We start from the raw sequence: 24,864 nt of genomic DNA, 5'->3' as shown, positions 1-24,864 counted from the left end.
TTAAGATATAAGTCTTCTAAGCTGCATTCTAAATTAGGCCATTTAGTGATGGGTCAGCAACCAAGGACACCATATGTACCCGGATGTTCTCTCACAAGCTGGTTATAAGCTTGCAGGAGGCGGGGGCCATGTGTTCTTTTGTGTCCTCTCACACATATTTTTACCATGGTAAAGAATACACAGGAGATGACGCAGAACCGACTTCACGCACACTCCGTAATTATATTAACAAAGAGGAAAGCATACTTGCAACGGTTTAATGAAAAACTATGGAAAAGTTTTTAAAAGTTTTTGTTAAGTAAAAAAAAAAGCAAAACCAAAATTTTTATATGAAAATTATGAATATATGTGCACAGATTAAAGGAATTAAAATAACATTTTACTAGGACAGAATGGCTATATATGATTTTTTTCCAAAAAGTTTTTGTACATTATTGGTATATTCACAATAGATAGAAAATTGGGGGAAATATCTGTAAATGCTGAAGATATTACACTTCAGCATTTACAGACCTGAGAGGAATGAATAAAAGGGGCAAGGGAGGAATAAGAGAAGACAAAGGACACAAAAAATCAGAAATTTAATTATGAGTGTGTGTGTGTGTGTGTGTGTGTATCACATTCTTTCTTTCCTCTCTGAGCCCTGACTTATAAGAGGCATGAGGAAAGCATGGAGAGAGGGAGAAAGCTTCACTATGCTCAACTTCGCTTGCCTGCGATACAGTTATTAGAATTTTCAATTAAGTTCAGATGGACTTTTTTTTTTCTCATTTACTGCCCAGCCCTTCAAGCTCCTAAATATATGTTCAACCTATTTTAGGGAGCCCTTTTAAATATTGTAACTAATCAATCCTAATCTTTCCGGCTCTATTCCTTAAGAACAGCAGTCTTCTGGCCCCCACATTTTAATGAACAATGACCATGGGAAAACTCTTTTCCATTGCATATAACACCTTCCCTTGTGTAAGACAGATGTCCAAAGCAGATGACCTAACAGTCTGTTCTGAGGTCCAACGTTCTGATTAACCATCATTTGAAAGAGTTATTTACAGTTTACATACGATGTTAATAGCATAGCTGAAAATAGCAGCTCCAAAGCATATTGCTGCTGACTATCTAATTTGGGGGGGGCATAATATGAATGACCTTTGGTCACAAGACAGTATCAGCATCATTCATTCATTTCAAAACACTTTTACTGAGGCCATGCCAAGGTCAAGGAGCTTATAGTCTGATGGGGTAAACAGACAGGTAAATATGCAATTATAACATAAACAATGCAATTATAATCCATATAAATATGCAATTATAACCATAACATAATGGTTATAACAGAGGCATGAACTTACTGAACATGGAGAATTAGGGAAGGCTTCCTGGGAGAGGTGGCGCTCAAGCCCAGTCTTAAAGGGTAAGCAGGAATTAGCCAAGTTCAGGCTAGAATGAAGGAAGACTCAGGTGCAGAAGCAAGGACGCCTGAGAGTGTATAATCATTCAGGAAACTGTGGGCTGACCGTCTGACTAGCACAGAAGGCCTGGCAGAATGGTGGAAGATCAAACTGCTAAGGGAAGCAAGAAACTGATCCTAAAGGGTTTTGTATGTCATGGGATTTTCCCCCAGGCCATGCCTGCCATTTGTCTCTGAAATACTTAAAGAGAATTAACTTTATTGGCACACCTGCTACTCTTACAACTGTTTCCAAATCCTAATGTTGTTTTACTTCAAAGGGTAGTTTTACATGTCCTTTTGCCATTTTCTATTCATCGCCATCTTGCTGATCGCTGTAACAGAAACTATCATTTACCGAGTGTTTATATTATGCCAGATACTGTACTCAATGTTTAGATGAATTATCTAATTAAGTCACAGCAAAGAAAAAGCACAGCTCTGGAGTCAGACCAGGGTTCAAATCTTACTAGATATATAATCTTGGGCAAATGACTTAACCTTATTGAGTATTAATCTTTCTCATCTATGAATTTGGAAAACCCTCATCTCCTTCACAGTGTTTACAAATTTTAATGAGATATGCAACATATTTAATACACACAGTAGGCTTTCAATAAATTATAATTGCTATTACTGTGGTGATGTCACTTGTGCAAAAATATAACCAGTTGATGTGTACACATGAAACCAGCAGAGGGAGTCTCTATCCATTTCTGGCTTCAATGCCAAGGTAAGTATACCTATTATGGGTGTACCTATCTCTGAAACAAAGTACAAGACACGATAAAAACTGATTTGATGGTGGTGTCTAGACGGGACACAGGGAAATGGGTTGGGTTGAGAACACTGGTAGCTTTAGTAGTATTGGTAATGTTCTTAACTGAGTGTAGATTCATGAATCTTCTAAACACTTATGTATTCTTTTATATATGCCAAATAATACAATCACATTTAAGTGCTCCCAATGCAATGTGCACCTACATCCCTCTACCTCTCGCTTCCATCTGGGAGCTCAAGACAGAATTACCATGTCTCTTCCTGGTATTTTTATCCTACTTCCCTTGCACCTTTCTCACAGTAAGTCAATGCTGCCTTTTGTTATAGTTATTTCCTGTGTTAGATCTAGGCTTCCTAAAGATATAGTCAGGTTCTTACTCATCTATATAGCTGCAAGAGCAGTCAGCACTGTGCCTTAGGCTTACTGAGCAAGTTGCACTATCCCTTATTTTCTCTTTACAATTTGAAATATTAATACAACCATATTGGAAATATTTTTATTCATTAAAAAACTAACTTACTAGGGAGACTGGCTAAATAAATTTTGACATATCTAGTAGTTTAAAATAATGAGTGAGATCTATATATGTTATTATGCAACCATTTGCACATCATGTCAATAAATTAAAGGGCAAGGTGCAGGATGATGTATATATATTTTGTAAGGACGCAGGTCTGATTCAAGTTTCCCCTCCGACCTTGGAGGCCTAGGTGTCAGCTTCTCAGAATCATTAGGCAATAGAAGGGCACACGTTGCCCAAGGAAGCAGGGACAACCCTTGTAATACCCAATCAGGAAAGGCCAGCTAACATCTTTAACATTTCTAAGAGCGGGCCTAAAGATGGAAGCTATAGATAATCACCTATTGCTAGTCGCGCCCTACGTGAGGGTCCTGGGCCCACTCTGTAATTGGTCAATACTCTAGGTGTTGTGATTGGCTCCCACCAAAAGTATCAATGAATGGTTAAACCTGCTGTCAATAATATTATATAATAATGATTGGATCACTTTACCTGAGTCACCATTTCCTGTAACTCCCCCTTCCCAAAAAAGGTCCTACCCTGCCTTTGTCCGCACGCTCTCTCAGCATGGATCCACTGCGCAGATAAAGTCTGTGAGCCCGAGCTTAGGCCCAGCCAGCCTAAACTCGTAATAAAACCGCCCTTTGCTTTTGCATGTGTGACTCGGTCTCCCTGGTAGTCTCTGGTTTTTGGGGGCGATATTGGAAACTTGGGTATAAGAATTTCATACATGTGCTTTTCTATGCACAGAACATTTCTGGAAGGTTACAGAAGAGATTGGTAACTGTGACTGAATCTAGGGAGAGAGCCTGAGTATCTGGCATCAAAGGGAGACTTATTTTTATTACACATATCTTTTTGTACTATTTAATTTTTTGGAATGTGAATATATCACTTTTTCAACTAAAATAAAAGCTTAATAATTTACACTTTCAATAAGAATGCATGAGCACAAAATATTTAAATTGGATCAGGATAAAGAGCAGTTTAACAAAAGAATAAACTTCATGTTTATCAGTTATGTGGTTAATTACCAGATAGCTAGCAAGAGATTTAGCACAAAGGGGTGAAGAAATAAGTGATGTAATCAGGAAAAGCTTCATAGTGTAAAAAAAGGTCTAAGGAAAGGCTTCACAGTGTAAGTAAGGAGGGCTTGACCTAGACCTCAAAGGATGAGATTTGAATATGTTAAGAGAGGGGGAGAAGGGCAAAGTTCCCTGTGGCTGAAGCAAAACTGTGGGGTAGGGCTGGGAGGCACAGGACCTGGGTTTTAGTCCTTCTTTGACCCTAAAAACTATAGGCTCTTGGGCAGGTTGCTCTTATCACCCCTGTATCCATTGCTGGGTCCCTAAAACAAAATGTAATCACTAATCCCTTGGGTCCCTTTCAGCTCTCAAATAATATTCTACCTCCTTAATTATAATTGGGAAGGAAGATTAGGGCTAGGTTTTGGGACATCTTGAATGCCAAGGAAAGGAATTTAATAGTTCGGTCAGAAGAAGCCAGTCGAAGTTTTTGAAAAGAGGAGTATGATTTAGGAAGGCTGAGTTAATACATGAAAGCATACAGTACAATTTTAGCTAATATCATTAGTTTGGTATCATTTACAGGGTAGACAAGAGGGGAAATAGCAAACTAAATTGGGAGATCTGCAAGATTCAGAGAAGCAAGAGATAACATGGCCCAGAGTTCTAACGGTACTCCTGAGTAAAAGATGTGGCCTCAGGTTTGTTTACAGCCCTAGAGATTCATTCCTCTAAGTCATCTGCCCCAAGTGCTTGCTTGCTATGCTTTTCCAGGGTCCTATTAATTAGTATTTAGTGTCATGGAGCATTCTGAGCCAGAAAAGTCATTCTACTCAATCACAATGTCCAGTTTTGTGAAGGTTTATTCTACAACCTGACTGTTTCTAGCATTGAATTTTCTAGGTAGCCAGTACCAATTTACACAGATTTAAATATTTCTATATTTTATTAAAATTTTCTTTAAAATTATACATATACTATATGTACATAATGACAAAATTAGAAAATACTGACAAATACAAATTTTTAAAAGAGAACTTTAACCCAGACACAACCATTGTTAATATTTTGTTTTAATGATATCAAAGCATATAGGAAACTTTAAATTCTAAGGAAATATTTTTGAGAAGATGATTTGCTTTGTGGCTCTGTGGACCAACTCTCATTTAACTTTGAATGTGCATGGGTCTTTTTACAGATCTCCAGTTAAATGACCACCTCCTCCCAGGCAGAGAAGTTCTTTTTCACATTGTGCTCTGCCCCACAGGACCTACATGCTAAATAAAACAATAGTAATGTCATTCAAACGATGAAGGAATGATTAACTGCCCCCAAATTACCTTTCGACATATCGCCCTCATGCTCAAATACCTCTAAGGTGTTCCCTCTGTCTGAGAATCACTTTCCAACTCTTCAATCAGGTATTCAAAGATCTCCCAAATGTGATTTCACCCAGGCTTATCTGGTTGAAACTCTCTACAGCAACTAGTCTAGATATTTTTTTTTATCCCACGCACATGCCATACTTAACATACTATGTGCCTTCACCTGCTTCTGATTTCCCATTCCTGGAATATCTTTCCCACTCTTTGTTCTCTATCCAAATCCTATTCATTCTCCCAAAGTCCAGTTTCAATGACAGCCTGCGCAGATTTTTCTCCAGTCATTTCAACTCAGGTTAAATGATCACTCATAAGCTAAGCACTATCTATAAGTCTGAAATACTCATTCTAGCACTTAATGAAATAGCTTCCTATACTTTCACTGTTAGCTAAAATATCGTGTAAATATTTTTCTTACTGTTCTAAAATAATTTTTAAGTATGATAAAGGAAGAGACCATGCCCTATGCCTCTTTTACATCATATTAACATCCTATACAGTAGTGCAGACAGAGTAGGCATTACTGGTTTAAATAAATAAAAATGAACGAAATGAGAATAACGAGCACTTGTCACCTGACCAACCTCACTTTGCAGCCTGAGGGACACAGTAAAGGAGTAAAAGGAAGAGATTCTCAAGTTCAACAGGGAAAGGATTCTTTTGGAATAGGAAAAGGATCTTTCCAGTCTGAGGAATGGAATGCTTTTTGTGGTAGGAAGAGAGCAAGGGGCTGGTGAAAAAGGCCATAAAGATAAACAAAGAGCGAAAATCCTGTTTAAAAAGATGAGAAACAGATGGGGGCGAGAGGTTGGGGAATGGTATCTAGGAAGAAAGTCTTAACTCAGGAAACAGGAGCAACAATGAAGTTTGAGGAGAATAAGGGAAAGAGTTCTGCATATGCTTCAGGATTTATATAAATGTGGCTCTCTAGAAAATGAAGCTTTCACATTAACACTGGACTCTGCAATTAAAAAATGTGAAATTAGGGGGGCTTGCCTAATCTTAAACTTACAGAAAAGTAAGGAAATGAGAATGACATAGTTAAAGAGCCTAGTCACAATACAGGGCCTGTGAAACAGAAGCCGAGTAAGTGCAACCATCCTGGAATCCTCAGATGTATCTGAGTATCATGGTCACTGGTGACTTAGGTTGTCAATATCACTAATAAAAATACATTTCTTACCTTTGTCTTCTCCCTGCTCACCAATCACCCATACTTGTTTTCCTGATAATTGTGCCTTCAAAACATTTGTAATAATGTATTGTAATCTCTGTGAATCCAGATTACATCCGATTCCAATCACTCGATTTGCAGGAAATGCACTCAGTTTCCACGTCACATAGGTCATGATTTCCACTGAATATTGCACACAGGGTAAAAATGTAAAGATTTAAAAAATATACTTCTAGCCTAGTTCTTAAACAAAATAATTATTTTAATAAGCATACTACAGCTTCTACATATTCTTCTTAGGTCCTGTATGTACTTTGAGGCATTTTTAATGTATATTAAAAACACTAACCAGGTTTCAACGCGATTTTACATAACTTTGTTGTTAAATATAAATTAAGAGTGGAAAATAGATATTTTCCTAGTTAAGTAAGAAAGATGAAAACTGGGTATAGAAAACCAGAAAGAATATTTGTTTTTCATTTCATTGATCACATTCTCTTTTATATCTATCTTTTAAAAAAATTCTTAAATGTTTATTTATCTTTGAGAGGGGGAAGGAGAGGGAGGGAGAGAGAGAGAGAGAGAAAGAGAGAGAGAGAGAGAATCCCAAGCAGGCCCTGTGCCTCAGCAAGACTTGAATTCACAAACCACAAGATCCTGACCTGAGCTGAAACCAAGAGTCAGACGGTCAACCGACTGAGCCACCCAGGCGCCCCTCTTTATATTTATCTTAAGCTGAATTTCTATTTTTAAATTAAAATAATGATCATATACGACCACTATGCAGTGCAACATTATGAACAAATAAAAACACAACTACTTTTCTCTGCCATGCCAAAAAGATGTCAGGAACTAAAGAGATCAGTGTCCCTCAACCAATTACTAGAGGAAAACAATCAAAATGCACACCACATCCTCATACTGGGAACATTAAGAAAATCTGTTCACCGATTTGAGTCCAATACCACCTCATTCTTTGATAATATTTCTTTTTTAAGTAAATCAGTTCTCAAAACACTTTGCAATATATAAAAAGTTAGAAACACACACTGGCACGCCCACTAACATTTTACAACACTTTAGAATTAACAATAGATCTTTTGTCTAAGCCACTGCATTTTTCTCTTCGGTGTGTAACCATTTTCTTACTGAAGGAGACACGGCCAACAACCTGGAACAGAATGATGGTGATATGTCATAAAAAATCGTAAGTTAAAAAACTTCCAGTTAATGCCAGTCGTAAGAAGTAACTGGTTGACAGGATATGGTGGTACTGTATTGTTTGGTATAAAAGTAATTTGACTCAATAGTCTAGCTGTTTACAATCTACTTTTAAAACTCTTTTTTTTTTTTTTTAATGTTTTTATTTCTTTTTGAGACAGAGAGAGATACCATGAGCAGGGGAGAGTCAGAGAGAGAGGGAGACACAGAATCCGAAGACAGGCTCTAGGCTCTGAGCTGTCGGCACAGAGCCTGTCGTGGGGCTCGAACCCACGAACCATGAGATCATGACCTGAGCTGAAGTCAGATGCTTAACTGACTGAGCCACCCAGGTGCCCCTACAATTTAGTTTTATGACTTTCATCAGTACTGGCAATTCTATTGATGTACTGTACCATCAGGTTAATTTAAAATAAAACCATTTACCTGGCTGAGATGCAACGAGCAGGACACCATCTTGACTATAATGTCCCAGAGCTGGGACAAGGGCTCTGAACATATCCACATTGCTTTGCACCACATCAAGGTAGGACTGAGAACTACCCAAAGAGTTGACTGTGAAGATCACCACCTTGGAATGAGCAGAGGCAGACAAATCTAATGAATAAAAAGAAACAGTCTGAGCTCAATATCTAGGTTTTCGTCAAGTTCTTGTTCTTGTTTTTCTTATTCTTTTCTACAAGTGGAGAGCCTTTAGGTATATTGGCCTCCAGATCAATCCTATATCCATAGAAATATAGAGTGCTGAGGTTTGTTTCCAGAAATACGACTGAGAGCAAGAGTGTACTTCAAAGGGAGAAAGAGAACAAAGGGGAATAAAGAAATAAAGCACAGGATTCAGAAGCTAAAAATAAGGACTTCAGTTTTTTCTGTAATGTACAACTTTCCTAGGAGAAATAAGTAATATGCTATAGGCTAAATGAACCTATAATCAATTAAGTCACTCATTTGTAAACTGTGAGTTTAGAAGCTCTGGGTGACTGGACAGTGACTCACAGGGCACACGGAAGGCGTGAGAATAAGTGGAAAGAAGGCTGGTAGGCACAACTCCATGCTGTTTACTTTGACCCCGCTAGGCAGAGTAGCTCTGCTTGTATCTGCTTTACTTATGAAGGATTCTACGCTAAAGAGGGAAAAAAATGGTTAGAAAATCTTTAAGTCAAGATAAAATCTCTTGGCTAATTTTTGTAGACTTTTCCTTATACTGAAGTCAGTATCCTTGGTTTTAGGTTCCTCTTTCAATGGGACCAAGGTAAGCAACTGTGATGACTTAAGAAAAGCTGTTCTCTAGGGCTCGCTCCTCTCATCCTGAAGCACGCAATATGCAATTTACAAGTACATTATTCTCTATCACACGATATGTTTTATAGTGAAGTACGTGTCAAAACAGTGCCCAGACTTTATCAGCAACAGAGACAACAGGAAAATAACACAGAAGTTGGCTAGTCAACATTTGTAAATTAATATTAGCATCCTAGGGAGACAAGGAGTAGACTCCCATGTTTATACTCTTAATTAAGCCTCTATGGCCATCTCTAGAGCTAACCCAGTTTCAGAAGGAAACACTTGTGCAATATATCCTCTGGGAAATGTACTTTCCAAGTTTAGCTCCTATTCTGATGCTGTTGTGGGGATAGTAGATCCAAAAACTGAGTCCTAGATTTTAATTATGGTTCTTCCTGAGTACTCTGAAATAATTCCTGTGTTCTAGTGTTCAGAGTAGATACCTGGTGATGAGCAAAACCTCAAGAGTTGAACACTTCTAGACCACTTCTATATGCCAGGTACTATTCTAAGAGCTTTCTATACAGCTACTCATTTCATTGAATCTACAACACACTATGGGGTCAGAGCCCCCATTTTACAGATGAGGAATATGAGGCACAGATGAGTAATGTACTCAATCATAGCTATTAGTAGCAGACCCAGAATCCAAGCCCAGGGAGCCTGGCTGTAGAGTGCTGTTAAGCACTATGCTGTATTTAGAAACTGAGTCCAAAGCCCTCATAAAGATGAGGGAACTGATGTTTAGAGAGATTAGGTGACTTGTCCATATTACCAAATTGTCAGCGAACAGTTCAATTTACAACCTTACAATTTGGTCACAACCTATTTTGCCAGGATCATTTTATTTTCTTCTTTTTTTAATGTTTTTTTTAAATTTATTTTTGAGGGGCGCCTGGGTGGCTTAGTCAGTTAAGCATCTGGCTTTGGCTCAGGTCATGATCTCACGGTTCGTTGGTTCGAGCCCCGTGTCCAGCTCTGTGCTGACAGCTCAGGGCAGTGACCCTGCTTCAGGTTCTGTGTCTCCCTCTCTCTCTGATTCTCCCCTGCTCACACTGTCTCTCTCTGTCTCTCAAAAATAAATAAAAAACATTAAAAAGTTTTAAATTTATTTTTGAGACAGAGATAGCGCAAGCAGAGGAGGGTCAGAGAGAGAGGCATATACAGAATCTGAACCAAGCTCCAGGCTCTGAGCTAGCTGTCAGCACAGAGCCCAACACGGGGCTTGAACCCATGAACCGTGAGATCATGACCTGAGCCGAAGTCGGACGCTTAACCAACTGAGCTACCCACGTGCCCCAGGATCATTTTATTTTCTTTCCCCCCTTTAATTTTCTCTACTTTGAAGATACATATGCCATTGCCCTCAAGGTTGCCTCATGAATAAATAAGGTAGTAGCCGTCTAAAAGGATTTCAAAAGTACAAGAAGGCTTCGTACTCCATAAAGTTTCCCAAGCTCCCATGCCTTTTATTCTCTTCCTCTGAGCCTAGAAGCTAGTATTTCTTGTATTCTCCTATGTAAACCTGTGGCTCAAGTCGAATTGGTTCCTATTCTTTCCCAGCATATTTCTCTCACTTCCCTGATAGGACCTTTACTCGAATTCTTTCTTTATGTTTATTTATTTTTGAGAGAGAGCATGCATGTGAGGCAGGGAGGGGCAGAGAGAAAGAGGGAGACAGAGAATCCCAAGCAGGCTCTGTGCTGTCAGCTCAGAGCCGGACATGGGGCTCAAACTCACAAACCATGAGATCATGACCTGAGCCAAAACCAAGAGTCAGACGCTTACCTGACTGAGCCACCCAGGGCCCCCCCCCCCCAATTCTTTCTAGCTGGAATGTTTCTCACTGCACTCACCATATGTTAGCTATCTGCTTAACTGTCTACTATATTAAACATGTTATGAGCTCTGTGAGAGCAGGGATTGTTTGGGTCTTACTCATCTTTCCATCTCCAAGACCTAGATACTTAGCAATACTACACTCACCACCTCCAACCCCAGCAACCCAAATTTCCCTAATCCTGGCACACCTACCACATGTCTCAATCCTACTTAGCTTAAAGTAGTGTCTCCCTACACTCAGGAGTACTCACTGTCTATACCATTGTCTTGGCAATTAATCATATATTGCCTCATTATTCTCTTGCCGTGAATTACTGTTTACATCTTCCATGTGTGTCTTTCGATCTAAACTTTAAGCTGCTTCCATTTCTATCGATACCCTGTAGCAGTTTTCAAAAAAAAATTTTTTTTTCAACGTTTATTTATTATTGAGAGACAAAGATAGAGCATGAGCAGAGGAGAGGAGAGGAGGGACAGAGAGAGAGGGAGACACAGAATCTGAAGCAGACTCCAGGCTCTGAGCTAGCTGTCAGCACAGAGCCCGATGCGGGGCTTGAACCCACAAACTGTGAGATCATGACCTGAGCCGAAGCCAGATGCTCAACCGACTGAGCCACCCAGGCACCCCTGCAGCAGTTTTTAAATACTAGGCTGGGTACTCAGGAATAGCTTGGGAAGTGTAATAAAATTACAGATTACCCCATGTTCTGAAGATTTATTTAAATAAAGGGAAATATCACTCAGGCATGCAACTCCCCATGTGATTCACAAGCACAGCTAGGTTTGATAAAGACTGCCCCACGGGCAACTAACTTCTTTGCACCTCATAGGCACTCAGAAAATTTTTCTTGGACTCTTCCTTCTCAGGACTTCCCTTAGAAGTGGATGATTTAACAAAAGACCCAAATAGCCATTGCACTCTTGAAAAGGAAGAACAAAACTGAAGGTATCACCATCCAAAATTTCAAGATACACTACAAAGCTATAGTAATCAAAACACTATGGTACTGACACAAAAACAGACACATACACCAATGGAATAGAATATAGAGTCTGAAAATATATGTCAGAACTATAATGTGGCAGAGCTGGGATGCAAACTCCTGTCTGTCTAACTCTAAAACCAGTGCTCTTAACCAATATATTATGAGAATGGAAGCAATCAAGAAAACAAATTTATACTGTAGTATACATCAAAGAATAAATCTTCCTGACAAGAATGCTATCTGCTCATCTGACTCTTCTTAGTTTTTTAAAAGTTTTTATTTTTTATTTTTTTAAAAAATTTTTTTAATGTTTTATTTATTTTCGATACAGACAGAGACAGAGCATGAGAGGGGAAGGGGCAGAGAGAGAAGGAGACACAGAACCGGAAGCAGGCTCCAGGCTCCGAGCTAGCTGTCAGCACAGAGCCCGATACGGGGCTCAAACCCACAAATGTGAGATCTGACCTGAGCCGAAGCCGGAGGCTTAACCGACTGAGCCACCCAGGCGCCCTTTATTTTTTATTTTTGACAGAGAGAGAGAGAGAGCGAGTGTGAACTGGGGAGGCACAGAGAGAGAGGGAGACACAGAATCCAAAGGAGGCTCCAGGTGCCACACTGTCAGCACAGAGCCTGATGCAGGGCTTGAACTCACAAACTATGAGATCATGACCTAGGCCAAAGTTAGATGCTCAACTGACTGAGCCACCCAGGTGCCCCTGACTCTTCTTAATATAATCAATTACAATCTCTGTATAATTAGGGTAAATCATTTCATTTATGTATATGTTAGTTTCCCAATTTGTATAATGAGGAGTTTGACTAGGTGATCCTTAATGTGCTTTTTAGCATTAAAATTCTAAGACTCGAGGCAGAGAGGATTTTGGGGGTAGTGAAAAATATTATAATGGTTAATACATGTCATTATACATTTGTCCATACCCACAGAATGTACAACACCAAGAGTGAACCCTAATGTAAACTATGGATTTTAGATGACAATGTGTATCAAGGTAGGTTCATCAATTGTGCCATTCTGGTGGGAGATTTGATAACAGGGGAGCCTTCCCATGTGTGGAGGGAAGGGATATATGGGAAACGTTTGGCTCAATGTGGCTGTTAACTTAAAACTGTTCTAAAAAAAAAAAATTAAAACAATTCTAGGACTCAAATACAAGAGCAAATGAGGCAAAGATCTATTAAGCAGAATAACCAGACCTTTGCTGATCTCCACATTAGGCAGGTTAAAGATGTCAAGGTCCATTACTCCTCCTTTGGTCTCCTCTGAGAGGTCTAAGAGGACCAGGCTGTCCGCAATGCCCTGTACAGTACAATAACAAGAAGAACATACAACATTACACAAACACAGCCAGTTACTCGATTGAAATTCATTCATAACGGAAGCTAAAAGAGAAGGCACAGGCCTGATGTGCTATCTTATGGAGGAAAAATAACACAACAGCAATAAAAGGGACATGTAAACAGGAAATTACTATGAACCTGAGTTATGTAATCCTTTAGGCTTGACTGAAAACTGGGATCTAGCAGGACTTAACTGACCAGTCACAGACTGTAGGTTCCCGTTGATGGGGCAATGAGTAATAAAGATGATTTGGTGCACTCAATATGTTTTCTGTTGTCCTTGAGTTTATGTTTTCATTTTGATGTCACAATTTCCATTCTGAAAGTACTCAAGAGTGATTTTTTTTGGCCTGTTTTAGCGCCTCATTTCTAGCATGACAGTCAATACTAATGCTAAGTTTCTCTTTAAAAAAAAAACAACCCCAAAACAACAGATAATAGCCATAGATCTAAAATAAAACCTATTATCATGTAGAACTCTCCCCAGAGATCTTGTGGAAAACATTCCAGGAGCACAAGGGTGGCTCAGTTGGTTGAGCGTCCAACTTCAGTTCAGGTCGTGATCTTGCAGTCTGTGAGTTCAAGACCCACATCAGGCTTGCTGCTGTTAGCTCAGAGCCCACTGTGGATCCTCTGTCCCCATCTCTGTCCCTCCCACAGTTGTGCTCTCCCAAAAATAAATAAATATTAAAAAATGAAAAATACAAATAAAAAAAAGAAAAGGAAAACATTCCATATGCCTGTTGATGGCTCCCTGGGTACCAAGTAAATGATGGCATAGAAACTGCTCAGAATCAGGTTATCTTTGTGAAAGGTCTTTTTCTAAAGTGGTCAGCAGTCTGAGGAGCTTTCCTACATTAGAGTGCAGAGCCAAGAGGACCCAGGGATCTACCAGACTATCAGGCAAAAAGTACAAAAGAAAAGCAATAGTATGTAATAAGTCTGTAACACTGGGCAAGTCACTGGCCTTACTTCACGGAGTCATGCGCATTAATTTTGTGACACAGAGCTGGCAGAGAGCAGTCCTCTCTAAACTGTACCTATTAATTTTATTATTGTCAGCCACATTCATATGACAAATGTAAAAAAAACAAGAAACAAAACTATGAATTATCTTCATTTATGAGACATGCAAAAATCTAAAAGTTAAAGATCAGAAGTGTGGGGAAAATGGGCATCCTCACACGTTGTACTTATAAGAATAAACTGGTACAATAATGGGGGATAATTAGACAAGTTCTATCAAAATTTAAAAACACAATAATTCCTTTAACCCATCTATCTCATTTAGAGAAATTATCCTAAAAGTTCATTAGTACATGTGTAAAATGATACATAACATATAAGGTTTTCTTTTAATTTTTTTAATGTTGATTTATTTTTGAGAGAGAGAGAGAGAGAGAGTGACAGAATGTAAGCAGGAGAGAGGGAAAGAGAGGAGACACAGAATCTGGGCAGGCTCCAGGCTCTGAGCCATCAGCACAGAGCCCAATGCAGGCTTGAACCCACGAACTGTGAGTTCATGACCCAAGCTGAAGTTGGACGCTTAACTGACTGAGTCACCGGGGTGCCCCACATACAAGGTTTTCAGAAGACAAGACACAATGTAAATGTCCATCAGTAACAACAACAGCAATAACGAGGCAGTATAATAACATAATGGTTTAGAGAAGAACTTCCCAAGCTTTAAGGGATCAGCATTTAATAGATACATCAGTGCTGCACATGGACACGGCGGGGGTGGGGGGCGCGGGGGTGGGGGTTGTTAAAATGTGGATTTGCTTTCGTAGGTCTGGGGTGGGGCCTGAGATAATGTAACTCTAAGAAGATATCAGATGTTGCCAGTGCTGCTGGTCTGAAAGCCACATGCTGATAGTAAAGATTTATTAACAGTGTAACTTTGGGCAAGTTGCATAATCTCCCTCTGCCTACATTTGTAACTTGGCAGTAATGATAATATCTAACCCATAGGGCTGTTGTAAAAATGAGTCAAGGGTTTAGCTAACTTAATACTTAAGCACTTAATAAGCATTCAGTAAACGCTAGTTACTGCTGCTACCACCACCACGACTACTGACACTACTATAACTAATAGTGCATCATAGTATTCAAATATTAATGTTTACAAAGAAAAAAGGGAAGCATTTCCATTTAGATAGTTTACAGACAAAGGAATACTAATAGTGAAATTCTTCCAAAAGCTGGAGGGACATGACTTTAGGGGGTCTTCTTGTACTTACCAAAACCAAATAAAATTGATAAAACTCAGTACTGCTAGGGATGTCAAAAATCAGGTTGATGTGCACCTGTTATCAGCAGCATAAATTAGTTCTGCCTTTCTGAAGCACAATCTAGCAATATGTAGTAAGTGCCATAGAGTCCATTCATGCCCTGACTCACTAGTACTGTTTTTGAGATTATGTACATCTAAAAGAAAATTCAGAGGAGAAAATATGCAACTTGTAAAGCAATGTTTATGGAAGCATTGTTTAGTAACAAAAGAACTGAAAACAGTTCAAATTCCCAGTAAGAGGGAGGAGTGTATTCAGATGGAGGGTGGGGATGAAACTAAGTCAAAGTTAGCATATGTTCTTCTGTGCAGCAGCTTTTAAAGTTTTCTAGCTCCCTGGATACACTTCAATTATTTGCTCCAGTAGAACCTATCTCCAAGACATGTGTGAGTCTGAAATAAGACGGGAAGAATTTAGATGGAAAACAAATTTTAATAGAAAAGAAAAAAATGAAACACTACCTACCAAAGGAACAGAGCAGCTATTCTACTGTGAGCTACATCCCGAAATGACACAGACATGCTGTTACCAAGACACTGGGACCCTGGTGCATCTTCTAAACCTCTCTGGAAGGGAATGTAAGCCTTTCCGCAAATAATTTATATACAAAAGATCCAGTAAAAAAGGAGTGATGGAAAAATAAACAAATTGCAAACCAGTGTAAAATATCAACTCAGAAACTATGATGCTAAGAGAAAGTGCAGTTATTACACCAGAAAAGTCAATCTTTAAGAAAAAAATGTTAATTTTAGAAAAAGCTAAAATTAAGTATTATATTAAGTAAGGGTTTAATTAAAGCAGCATAACTCAGAAAACACAAAAGAATTTGTGCCTAAGTGGGATGAATGTCACGCTGAGGTTTCCCTTGGATAAGATGATGAGCCGATTGTTCAAGCCACTGTTTTAAAGCATCTTCCATGACCAAGTACTAATTAAGAAGCAATATCCTTGATGAGTGCTTTCAGCTATATTTTTTTTTGCCAACTTACTAAACATATTTTAAGGCAAAGTGAGGTTTTCCCACATGACAAAATGAAGCCATTGTTTCTTGTATGTAAAACATAAACTTCTTAAAAGGGTAGCAATACGATAAAGGATTGATAACCACTGTACATACACACCTTTGCGGAGATTGCTAATGTGCAGGCAATTCCCAGATCTCCACCTCCAACCACAGTAATTTTACTGACTGTTTTATGCTCATGATTTGCCCAGTTCTTTGAATTGATGTCTGAGACACCTAGAAATAAAAGTGGATTATTCTGAGAATTTTAAAATAGTATCAAAAATCTTTTAGTATCTAAAAAATACTTGAACAAGTGAAATGCAAGAAAGACAGGGATCTCCTTAAATATTATACTAAACAGAGGCTACCTCCTTAAAAGGAAAACAACCTTTCCAAACATTTAATAAAAAATATTATATAAGACTAAAAAATAGGATTTCCAAAATTCTGAAAAACATTCTGATACTTACTGCTCTGGTCTATAATACAAAAATGCTTAACGCCTTACTGAAGTTTAGAAGCATGGATATTTTGCTATTTGTTCAATGAGAAACATCGAGAATCATAGATTTTCTGGTCTAATATATTGAATGAGGAGAAAAGCCACATAAAAACAAAATGAAAAAGGTTTGGAATCATTAATAGATATCAAATGATTCTGAACAAAACACAAATTATTTTATCTGTCAGTATAAGGGTAATTCTTTTACATTTTAAGAAAGTATACTCACTGGAACTATATGGTAACACTTACCCTGATAGATGTGTAGAAATTTTCGATTCAATACAGATATATATAGATACATGAATATATTTATTATAGAAAACTAGTAGCAGCGGGCACCTGGATGGCTCAGTTGGTTTAGAGTCAGACTCTTGATTTCAGCTCAGGTCATGTTCTCATGGTTTGTGGGATCGAGCCCCTTGTCAGGTTCCGGGTTGACAGCGTGGAGCCTGCTTGAGATTCTCTCTCTCTCCCTCTCTCTGCCCCTCCACTGCTCATACTTTCTCTCTCTCTCAAAATAAATACTTTTTTTTAAAGAAAAAGAAATCAAGTAGCAGAGAGTAAAGGATATTAGTGAGAAATTGTAAACTCATAACTCTCTGATTAACAAAAATACAAACCTTCAGTGATTTTTGCAATATAGGCTAGCAAGTCTACCTGCCGTGCCTCATCAGATGATGGTAGAGAATACAGGGGAAGTTCCTCTTGAAACTTGGCAATCATTTCTTTAATTAGTCCAACAATGACAGATTTAGGCTGCAGAATACACACAAAGAGAAAAGTTATGCAAAAATTTTGCTAAAGGATATTACCTTATTAACCTATGCATTGTCATTGAGTTAACCTAAGGAAAGTCTTGCATTATGCTCTTAGTTTTTGAAAATTATCATGCAAATTATATGATACTTTTAACTGAAAAACTACTTATTTTTTTTACATTTTATTTATTTTTGAGAAAGAGAGAGAGTGCAAGCAGGGGAGGATCAGAGAAAGAGGGAGGTACAGAATCCAAAGAGAGGCTCAAGGCTCTGAGTGAGCTCAGCACAGAGCCCGATGCGGGGCTCGAATCCACAAACCATGAGATCATAACCTGAGCCGAAGTCAGACGCTTAACCGACTGAGCCACTCAGGTGCCTCGACTTAATTCTTTTAAATGAAAACCAGAGAAATGCTAATCCACATCTCCAAAAGATGGGAAAATAGCATGACTACCTATGTTCAGGAACAGTCTTTTTTTAACTTTTTATTTTGAAATAATTGCAGACTTATAGAAAAGTCACAAAAATGGTCAAGGAATTTTCATATACTCTTCATCCAGATCACTCAAATATTAACATTTTAACACATATATTTTCTCAGTCTCTGTTCCTCTACATATTTTTCTGAACAAACGAAAATAGATGGCAGATCTGATACCTTTTAACCCCTAAATACTTTAGTGTTTATTTCCTAAAAGAAAAAAAAAAGACATTCTCCTATATAAGCATTATCAAATCAAAAAGTGACACTGGTAAAATATATCTAACCTGGTGCTGTTTCTTTTATTAAGCAACCTTAGTGAAATCCACTTAACCTCTCTGAGCAATATGAATAATAAATCCCAAGTGGCTATTATGAGAAAAAAATGCATGCAAACATAAGCTGTGAGGGTAAAATATTTATTTATTAGTATCAGAAATATTTAGCAGTTTGCTTATTTTAAAAAGGATTTAGGGGCGCCTGGGTGGCTCAGCCGGTTGGGCGTCCGACTTCGGCTCAGGTCATGATCTCACCTGAGGTCCACATCAGGCTCTGTGCTGACAGCTCAGCAGTTCTAATTCCAACTACATGAGGAACTTAAAGTTACTGTAGTACTTTTAAAATGCTGATTCATAGGAGCACATGTACCCCAATGTTCATAGCAGCAATGTCAACAATAGCCAAAACATGGAAAGAGCCTAAATGTCCATCACCTGACGAATGGATCAAGAAGATGTGGTATATATACACGATGGAGTACTACATGGCAATGAGATAGAATGAAATATGGCCATTTGTAGGAAAGTGGATGGACCTTGAGGGTGTCATGCTAAGCGAAATAAGTCAGGCAGAGGACAGAAACCATATGTTTGCACTCATAGGTCTAGCAGGAAAACAGGAGAAACCTAATGGAGGACAAGGGGGAGGGGAAGAGGGAAAGAGTTGGGGAGAGAGAGGGACGCAAAACTTGAGACTATTGAATGCTAAAAATGAACTGAAGGTTGAAGGGAAAGGGGGAGGGGGGAAAAAGGTGGTGGTGATGGAGGAGGGCACTTGTGGGGAAGAGCACTGGGTGTTGTATGGAAACCAATTTGACAATAAAATATTTTTTAAAAAAGTTACTGTAGTACTTTTAAATATGGCAATTTAAATAATATAATGTCTTCTTAATAACATAATGTCTAAGACTAGTTTTAGCTTAAAAAAAGACTCATTTTAGCTTATAATAAAGAGGCTCAGAATAGGAAAATGAAATCAATACTGTCTGAACTGAAATCAAACACAACTTCAACTAGGTTAAATAGGGCTCTAAGTATTTACCAAACAAATAAAGCTATGAAAAGAGATGCCAATGAAAACCAGAAAAAGGAAACCAGAAAGATGAAATCCCACAACAGAGAACAGATGTCAAAATATTGTTTGGGGATAGCTGGGGGAGGAAAAAAAAAAAAAAAGAAGGGTAAAAATGGATGAAGGCAATAAACAATTAAAAACAGAAGGAATATATATGATTAATATATGAAAAAGACTTCAATTTCTCAAATAATCAAAAAACTAAACATTAAGATATCATTTTTGTTCCTCCAATGGGTAAATTTTTATTATGCCCTACTTATTAAATGGCAATCTTATTTAATAAAATCACCACATGATGCAAACAATGTATAAATTCATAAAGGAAAAGGTCAATGTTCTCATATCAAACCTCCATTACCAACCACTTGGTGTGCATTCCTTCTTTTATTTTTTCTTCATTTTAAAGGTTTTACATATATGAAAAACAGAGAAAACCATGAAAACAAAACACAACATGTCCATAACTGCACACTTTTTACAGGGTGTATATAAAATAAAACTGATAATCCTAACACCATCCTTTACTCCAACCTCACTTGACTCGACATATTCCTGCCCTTCCGGTATTCCTGGTCCTCCTGCCCTACGATTTTCTGGGTACACATAAATATATTATAAGTTATCCTTTCATAAGGATCTTAATTACTTATGAAAATGAGAACATATTATACATCCTTGTAAGGAAATATATATAGAGATAAGCAAAGGTTTGTTTGCTTAAATGATAATACCTTCTGTTTAGAGTAAGGGTGCTGGAAAACTGGTATTCTACACCGATTTCAAGTGCTGGTAGAAATAAATTTTGTCTACTTTCTGGAGGCCAATTTGGCGATATATAATTTCATTCCTAGAGACTTATCGTTAGGAAATTATTAAATTTATATAATATACACACATTTATGTTTACATATATTTATATTTAAGGATGCTCATCATTAAATTTCTAACAAGAGACCAATTTATAAATATATTATGCCAACATCCTTATGCTAGATCATCAAACAACCAATTAAAGACCATGTACTTTGAGCAGACTGTTTAATATGAGACATGCTCAATATGAAAATGGTAGATGAAAAATACAGAAAACAAAATTGTATAATGTAAGAACTTATAAAGCAAATAAACTAGTTACATATATCATTGTGAATATATTTCCAAAACAATGCTCAGTTAAAACAAAATATGAAATAGAAGATTATATATAGTATGATTCAATTTACATAAAGGTCAAAAATACGCAAAACTATAAATACATTTCTTTTTTTCTTTAAGTTTTTATTTAGTTATTGGTGGGGGGGCTATGGGGGGGGGGAGAGAGAGAGAGAGAGAGAGGGAGAATCCCAAGCAGGCTCCTTACTGTCAGGGCAGAGCTGAATGCGGGGCATGAACTCATAAACTGTGAGATCATGACCTAAGCCAAAGTTGGGTGCTTAACCAACTGAGTCATCAGGATACTCCCAAAACTATAAATAAATACATGTATTACATAAAAATCTTTAATCCGGGGAGACTAGAAAATAATGCCCAATATCTTGCTAGTAGCTTTTCATGAGCTTTATCAGCAGTAAACAACTATAAAAAGAGAGGGAGCAAATAATAGTTGGCTCCAGACCTGGAGAAAGTGCTTCATGCAGGCTGCTGTCTGTCACTTGGGTTCAGGAACTTGGGTGACTCTAGGAAGCTCAATTTAAAATTACTTTAAAAAATTTTTTAACGTTTATTTATTTTTGAGAACGTTTATTTATTTTTGAGAACAGGCAAGGGGCAAAGAGAGAGGGAGACACAGAATCTGAAGCAGGTTCCAGGCTCTGAGCTGTCAGCACAGAGCCTAATGCAGGGCTTGAGTTCATGGACCATGAGATCATGACGTGAGCCGAAGTTGGATGCTTAACCGACTGAGCCACCCAAGCGTCCCTAAAATTACTTTTAAAGACCATATGAGGAGTATCATTAAAAGAAAATTCGCTAATTTGTACCATTAGGATAAAGATAAATACTCAGAAAAATAAAAACTTTTACAAGAAAATCCAAATTGATCTTACATGGCTCCAGTTTTGAAGATAGGGCAAGTATATTCTGCCTTGGGCATCCACATGTTTTCCAACTGAGACACCCATATTTGCAGTTGGCTTTAAGAAGCAGATGGGGGGAGCAAAAGGGTGGGAATCCAAAATCCACAGACGAATTGGTATGTTATATGTATTACCTATTTGAGACAAAATAAACACATCTTCAAACAATGATGAAGCAAACACATTGTATTTACGGTACAGCTAGGTGGCATTTTAAGACTTGTAGTCTAGTCACGTGTATATATAAAGGATTTACATAAATCGAGGCCTACTTCTCCATTTTCATCTTCCCATTAAAGCACCAGCATAACATCTAAAGAAATTTAATTAAGACCATGGCCAGCTCATCCAATTCAATTCAATAAATATTTGCCGGACCTACTGTCCCGCGAGTCTGGGATACAGCATCTTCTCTCTGTAATCTCTTTGTCCCACCCAAGCAGAGCTATTGTACCTTTCTTGAAAGGTAGTGGACACCTCCACTTTTATACTTATTCTGCATTGAGGTTATTTGCCTACAGATCTGTTTCTCTTTCCACATTGTAAACTTCAGAGGGTTAGGTATTATTCATTTCTATTTCCCCGCACTAAGTATAGAGCCTAACATACTGATTGCTCAATAAAGGTTTTTTTATGTGCATAGGAATAAGTAAATGAATAACCACATGAGAAATTAATGGATTAACAAAGATGAATTTGACACATTTGATACTGACCCTCCAATTGCTCATTAATTGCCATCAAGCTGGGTTAGATACAGAGAACTTAGAGCTGAAGAGAACCTTAAGTGTCGCCTTGTCCAGTGGTTCTTAAATCTCAGTGTACTGAGACAGGACCTTGAGGGCATGATCTCCCAACCACACACGTGTAATGTCATGACTACTGAGAGCAAACACCTCTGACGGCTCCAGTTGCCAGGAAGCGCAAATCTAGGACCTAGTAAAAGTGTAAAAACTAAACTTAAACTATGAATCTGATCAATTCCGTTAGCTGTATCTATTGTATCTCCTGCGTTCATAGTCTTACTGCATGGGGAACAGGTCTGAGTAAAGTTCTCTTAGAAGCCAGAAAAGAGTCTGAGAGCTTGGTAGGAGAGGAACAAGGAGGAAAATAAAAATCAATTCTGCAATTTCTGCAGAGCCCAGCTCACTGGTATCTACTTTCATCTCCAACCATATTCCCATGTATAACAACCAAACTGAATTCCTATGCATTTCCTGTGCCAAAGGAGGTGCCATGGTGGGACATAAACAGAGGCAGAATAAAACATGAGTGAACTTCAGGCAGTAAGTGATCATGGAGGGGCAGAAATTCAGAAGGGTTTGTTAACAGTCTAGGACTACCATAATGAAGTACCTACCTCCTTTGAAAAAAGTCTCCCAGGGGTGCCTGAGTGGCTCAGTCAGTTGGGCATCTGACTTCAGCTCAGTCATGATCTCCTGGTTCGTGGGTTCGAGCCCTGTGTTAGGCTCTGTGCTCAGAGGCTGGAGCCTGTTTCCGATTCTGTGTGTCCCTCTCTCTCTGCCCCCCTCTACTCATGATCTGTCTCTCTCTGTCTCTCAAAAATAAATAAATGTTAAAAAAAAATTTTTTTAAAGAAAAAGTCCCCCCAAATACAGCTTCTTGGTGTCTTTTGGGCAGTGTATTCTCATAATACAGTGCTGAGTTTTTTGTAAAGGAGCAAATTCTACTGTTCTCTCCCCATTTGTTTTCAGGGCCTCCTCCTCCCTTTTTCAGTGTACTTCCTTTCTCAAATGCCCAGCAAACCCATTCATTACCAAGCCACTTCAGTCAGTAATCAAAATAAACAAACTCAACCATTCACAGCACTATGCATTAGTGCTTTGGAATACTAACTCTCTTGGGATTACATGCCAGGAAGAGATTTCTAGTGGTGGAATTTCAGGCACTGCTTCGGAGAAATCTATTAGAACCAAAGCTTCACTGGTGTTCCCCACATCATACTAAGCAATCACCTATGATACCTCTCTGAAAGGTTAGTCCTGTTGAACACTGATAGAAGTAGGTTGGAACAAATTGGAAGAGTTAAGTATGTAGGAACTAGTGATTTTTGTTTGTTTGTTTTTGTTTTTTAGGCAAACACTTAGCTATCACTGGATAGCTGTCAGATCACTTGAAAATATGTCGCTTTCTTTAAGCTTTAATGGCCCCAAATTTCCTACTGGGATTTCAAGTTATAGTCTGACACTGACTGTGTGGTCTCAGGTAAATCACTTGACTAGGCTAAGATTGAGTTTCACCCACAGAATGGGGACATCATACAGAGGGAAACCAAGAGGATCAAAACATTGCCATAATAGAGAAGGTGTGATCCTTGAATTTTGCTTTGGGAAACAAAAAGAACTCCCCATAGGCTCAGGCCTGTGTCTGTGTAGGAGCCCAGGGCAGGCTGTCCCAAGATGGGCCACTTAGGCACAAAGATTATTTTGAGTTAAAAGTGATCAGAACCTCGCAGATGCAGGAAAAGCTCTCTGCGACTCTCTCAACTGCCTAAATTACACTGGAAGGAAGAGTCTGTACCAGGAAGAGAACAATTAACAGACTCCCCTTTACCTAAAGAACTTAACTGCATAGCAGGGCAACCTCCGTTTTCCCAAGCGTCTCCTTTCCCTTCTCGCTAATGGTCTTTCTCTCTTTTGCGGCCACAGGCCCCTCTCCTCTCCTTGGCTCATATAAGCTTCATGCTCCCTCATTGTCCTTGGACTCTCACGTCTGTGTGGATTCCCCCCTACGTACACCTATTAAATTTGATTTTGTCCTGTTAATCTGTCTTAGGACAATTTGATTCTAAGTCCAGCTGGAGGGACTGCAGGGCAGAGGACGATCTTCCTCCCCAACATCTCTCCTCTGTATCCCAGCACTTAGCAGACTAGTGGGCACACAGTAGATACTCATTAGAATCTTCTGAACTGAATTGAATTTGCTGATATTAATCTCGGCCACCATGAATGGGACAGCATTCTGCTATTTGCAAGAAGGTTCTGTATACATCATATTAAATGTGAAAATACCTTGAGAATGTTATGGGACTAAACAAATGTTAAGTTCATGTTAAACTGCTCTTTTATAAAATTCCCACATTTTCTCAGTTTGTACACTTACCCTGGTACATTACAGGAATAGTGCCAGTGAAATTCAACAGGTCTTTCTGGGAACTATCTTTGAACACTGGAAGAAAAATAAAAGCCCCCAAATGTACACTCAAAGGTAGAAAAAACTATATGAAAGTCTGCACACGCACATACACATATACAGAAGCACACCTGATTTCCAAGGCTCATCATCTAGGAATCCTAACTATGTTGACAAGGGGAAATTACTAGATACTGTTTTCTTTTTCTTTTTTTTTT

The 24,864-nt window shown here is 38.4% G+C and overlaps 1 protein-coding gene across 5 annotated transcripts in view; it reads right to left on the bottom strand.

Annotated features, from left to right (window-relative positions):
- The window catches only part of UEVLD (UEV and lactate/malate dehyrogenase domains), a 40,838-nt gene that overhangs the window by 5,440 nt on the left and 10,534 nt on the right, over nucleotides 1-24,864 (bottom strand). The window contains exons 3-10 of one of the 5 annotated variants that reach the window (XM_029914651.1): nucleotides 24,617-24,682; nucleotides 21,464-21,627; nucleotides 17,444-17,579; nucleotides 16,434-16,552; nucleotides 12,878-12,980; nucleotides 7,977-8,147; nucleotides 6,339-6,512; nucleotides 4,829-5,050 (exon numbers count right to left, since the gene is read on the bottom strand). In XM_029914651.1, the coding sequence (XP_029770511.1) occupies nucleotides 4,980-5,050; nucleotides 6,339-6,512; nucleotides 7,977-8,147; nucleotides 12,878-12,980; nucleotides 16,434-16,552; nucleotides 17,444-17,579; nucleotides 21,464-21,627; nucleotides 24,617-24,682 (1,004 nt within the window). In that variant the 3' untranslated portion in view covers nucleotides 4,829-4,979. Of the gene's footprint in view, nucleotides 1-4,828; nucleotides 5,051-6,338; nucleotides 6,513-7,385; nucleotides 7,501-7,976; nucleotides 8,148-12,877; nucleotides 12,981-16,433; nucleotides 16,553-17,443; nucleotides 17,580-21,463; nucleotides 21,628-24,616; nucleotides 24,683-24,864 lie in introns of those variants that run through there. The other 4 variants (XM_029914649.1, XM_029914652.1, XM_029914650.1 and 1 more) reach the window with 4 other exon arrangements.

The sequence above is a fragment of the Suricata suricatta genome, chromosome 11, assembly GCF_006229205.1.
Source record: "Suricata suricatta isolate VVHF042 chromosome 11, meerkat_22Aug2017_6uvM2_HiC, whole genome shotgun sequence".
Taxonomy (NCBI): Eukaryota; Metazoa; Chordata; class Mammalia; order Carnivora; family Herpestidae; genus Suricata; species Suricata suricatta.
The sequence above is the reverse complement of the archived record's forward strand: the minus strand, read 5'-3'. Positions and strand labels throughout refer to the sequence as shown.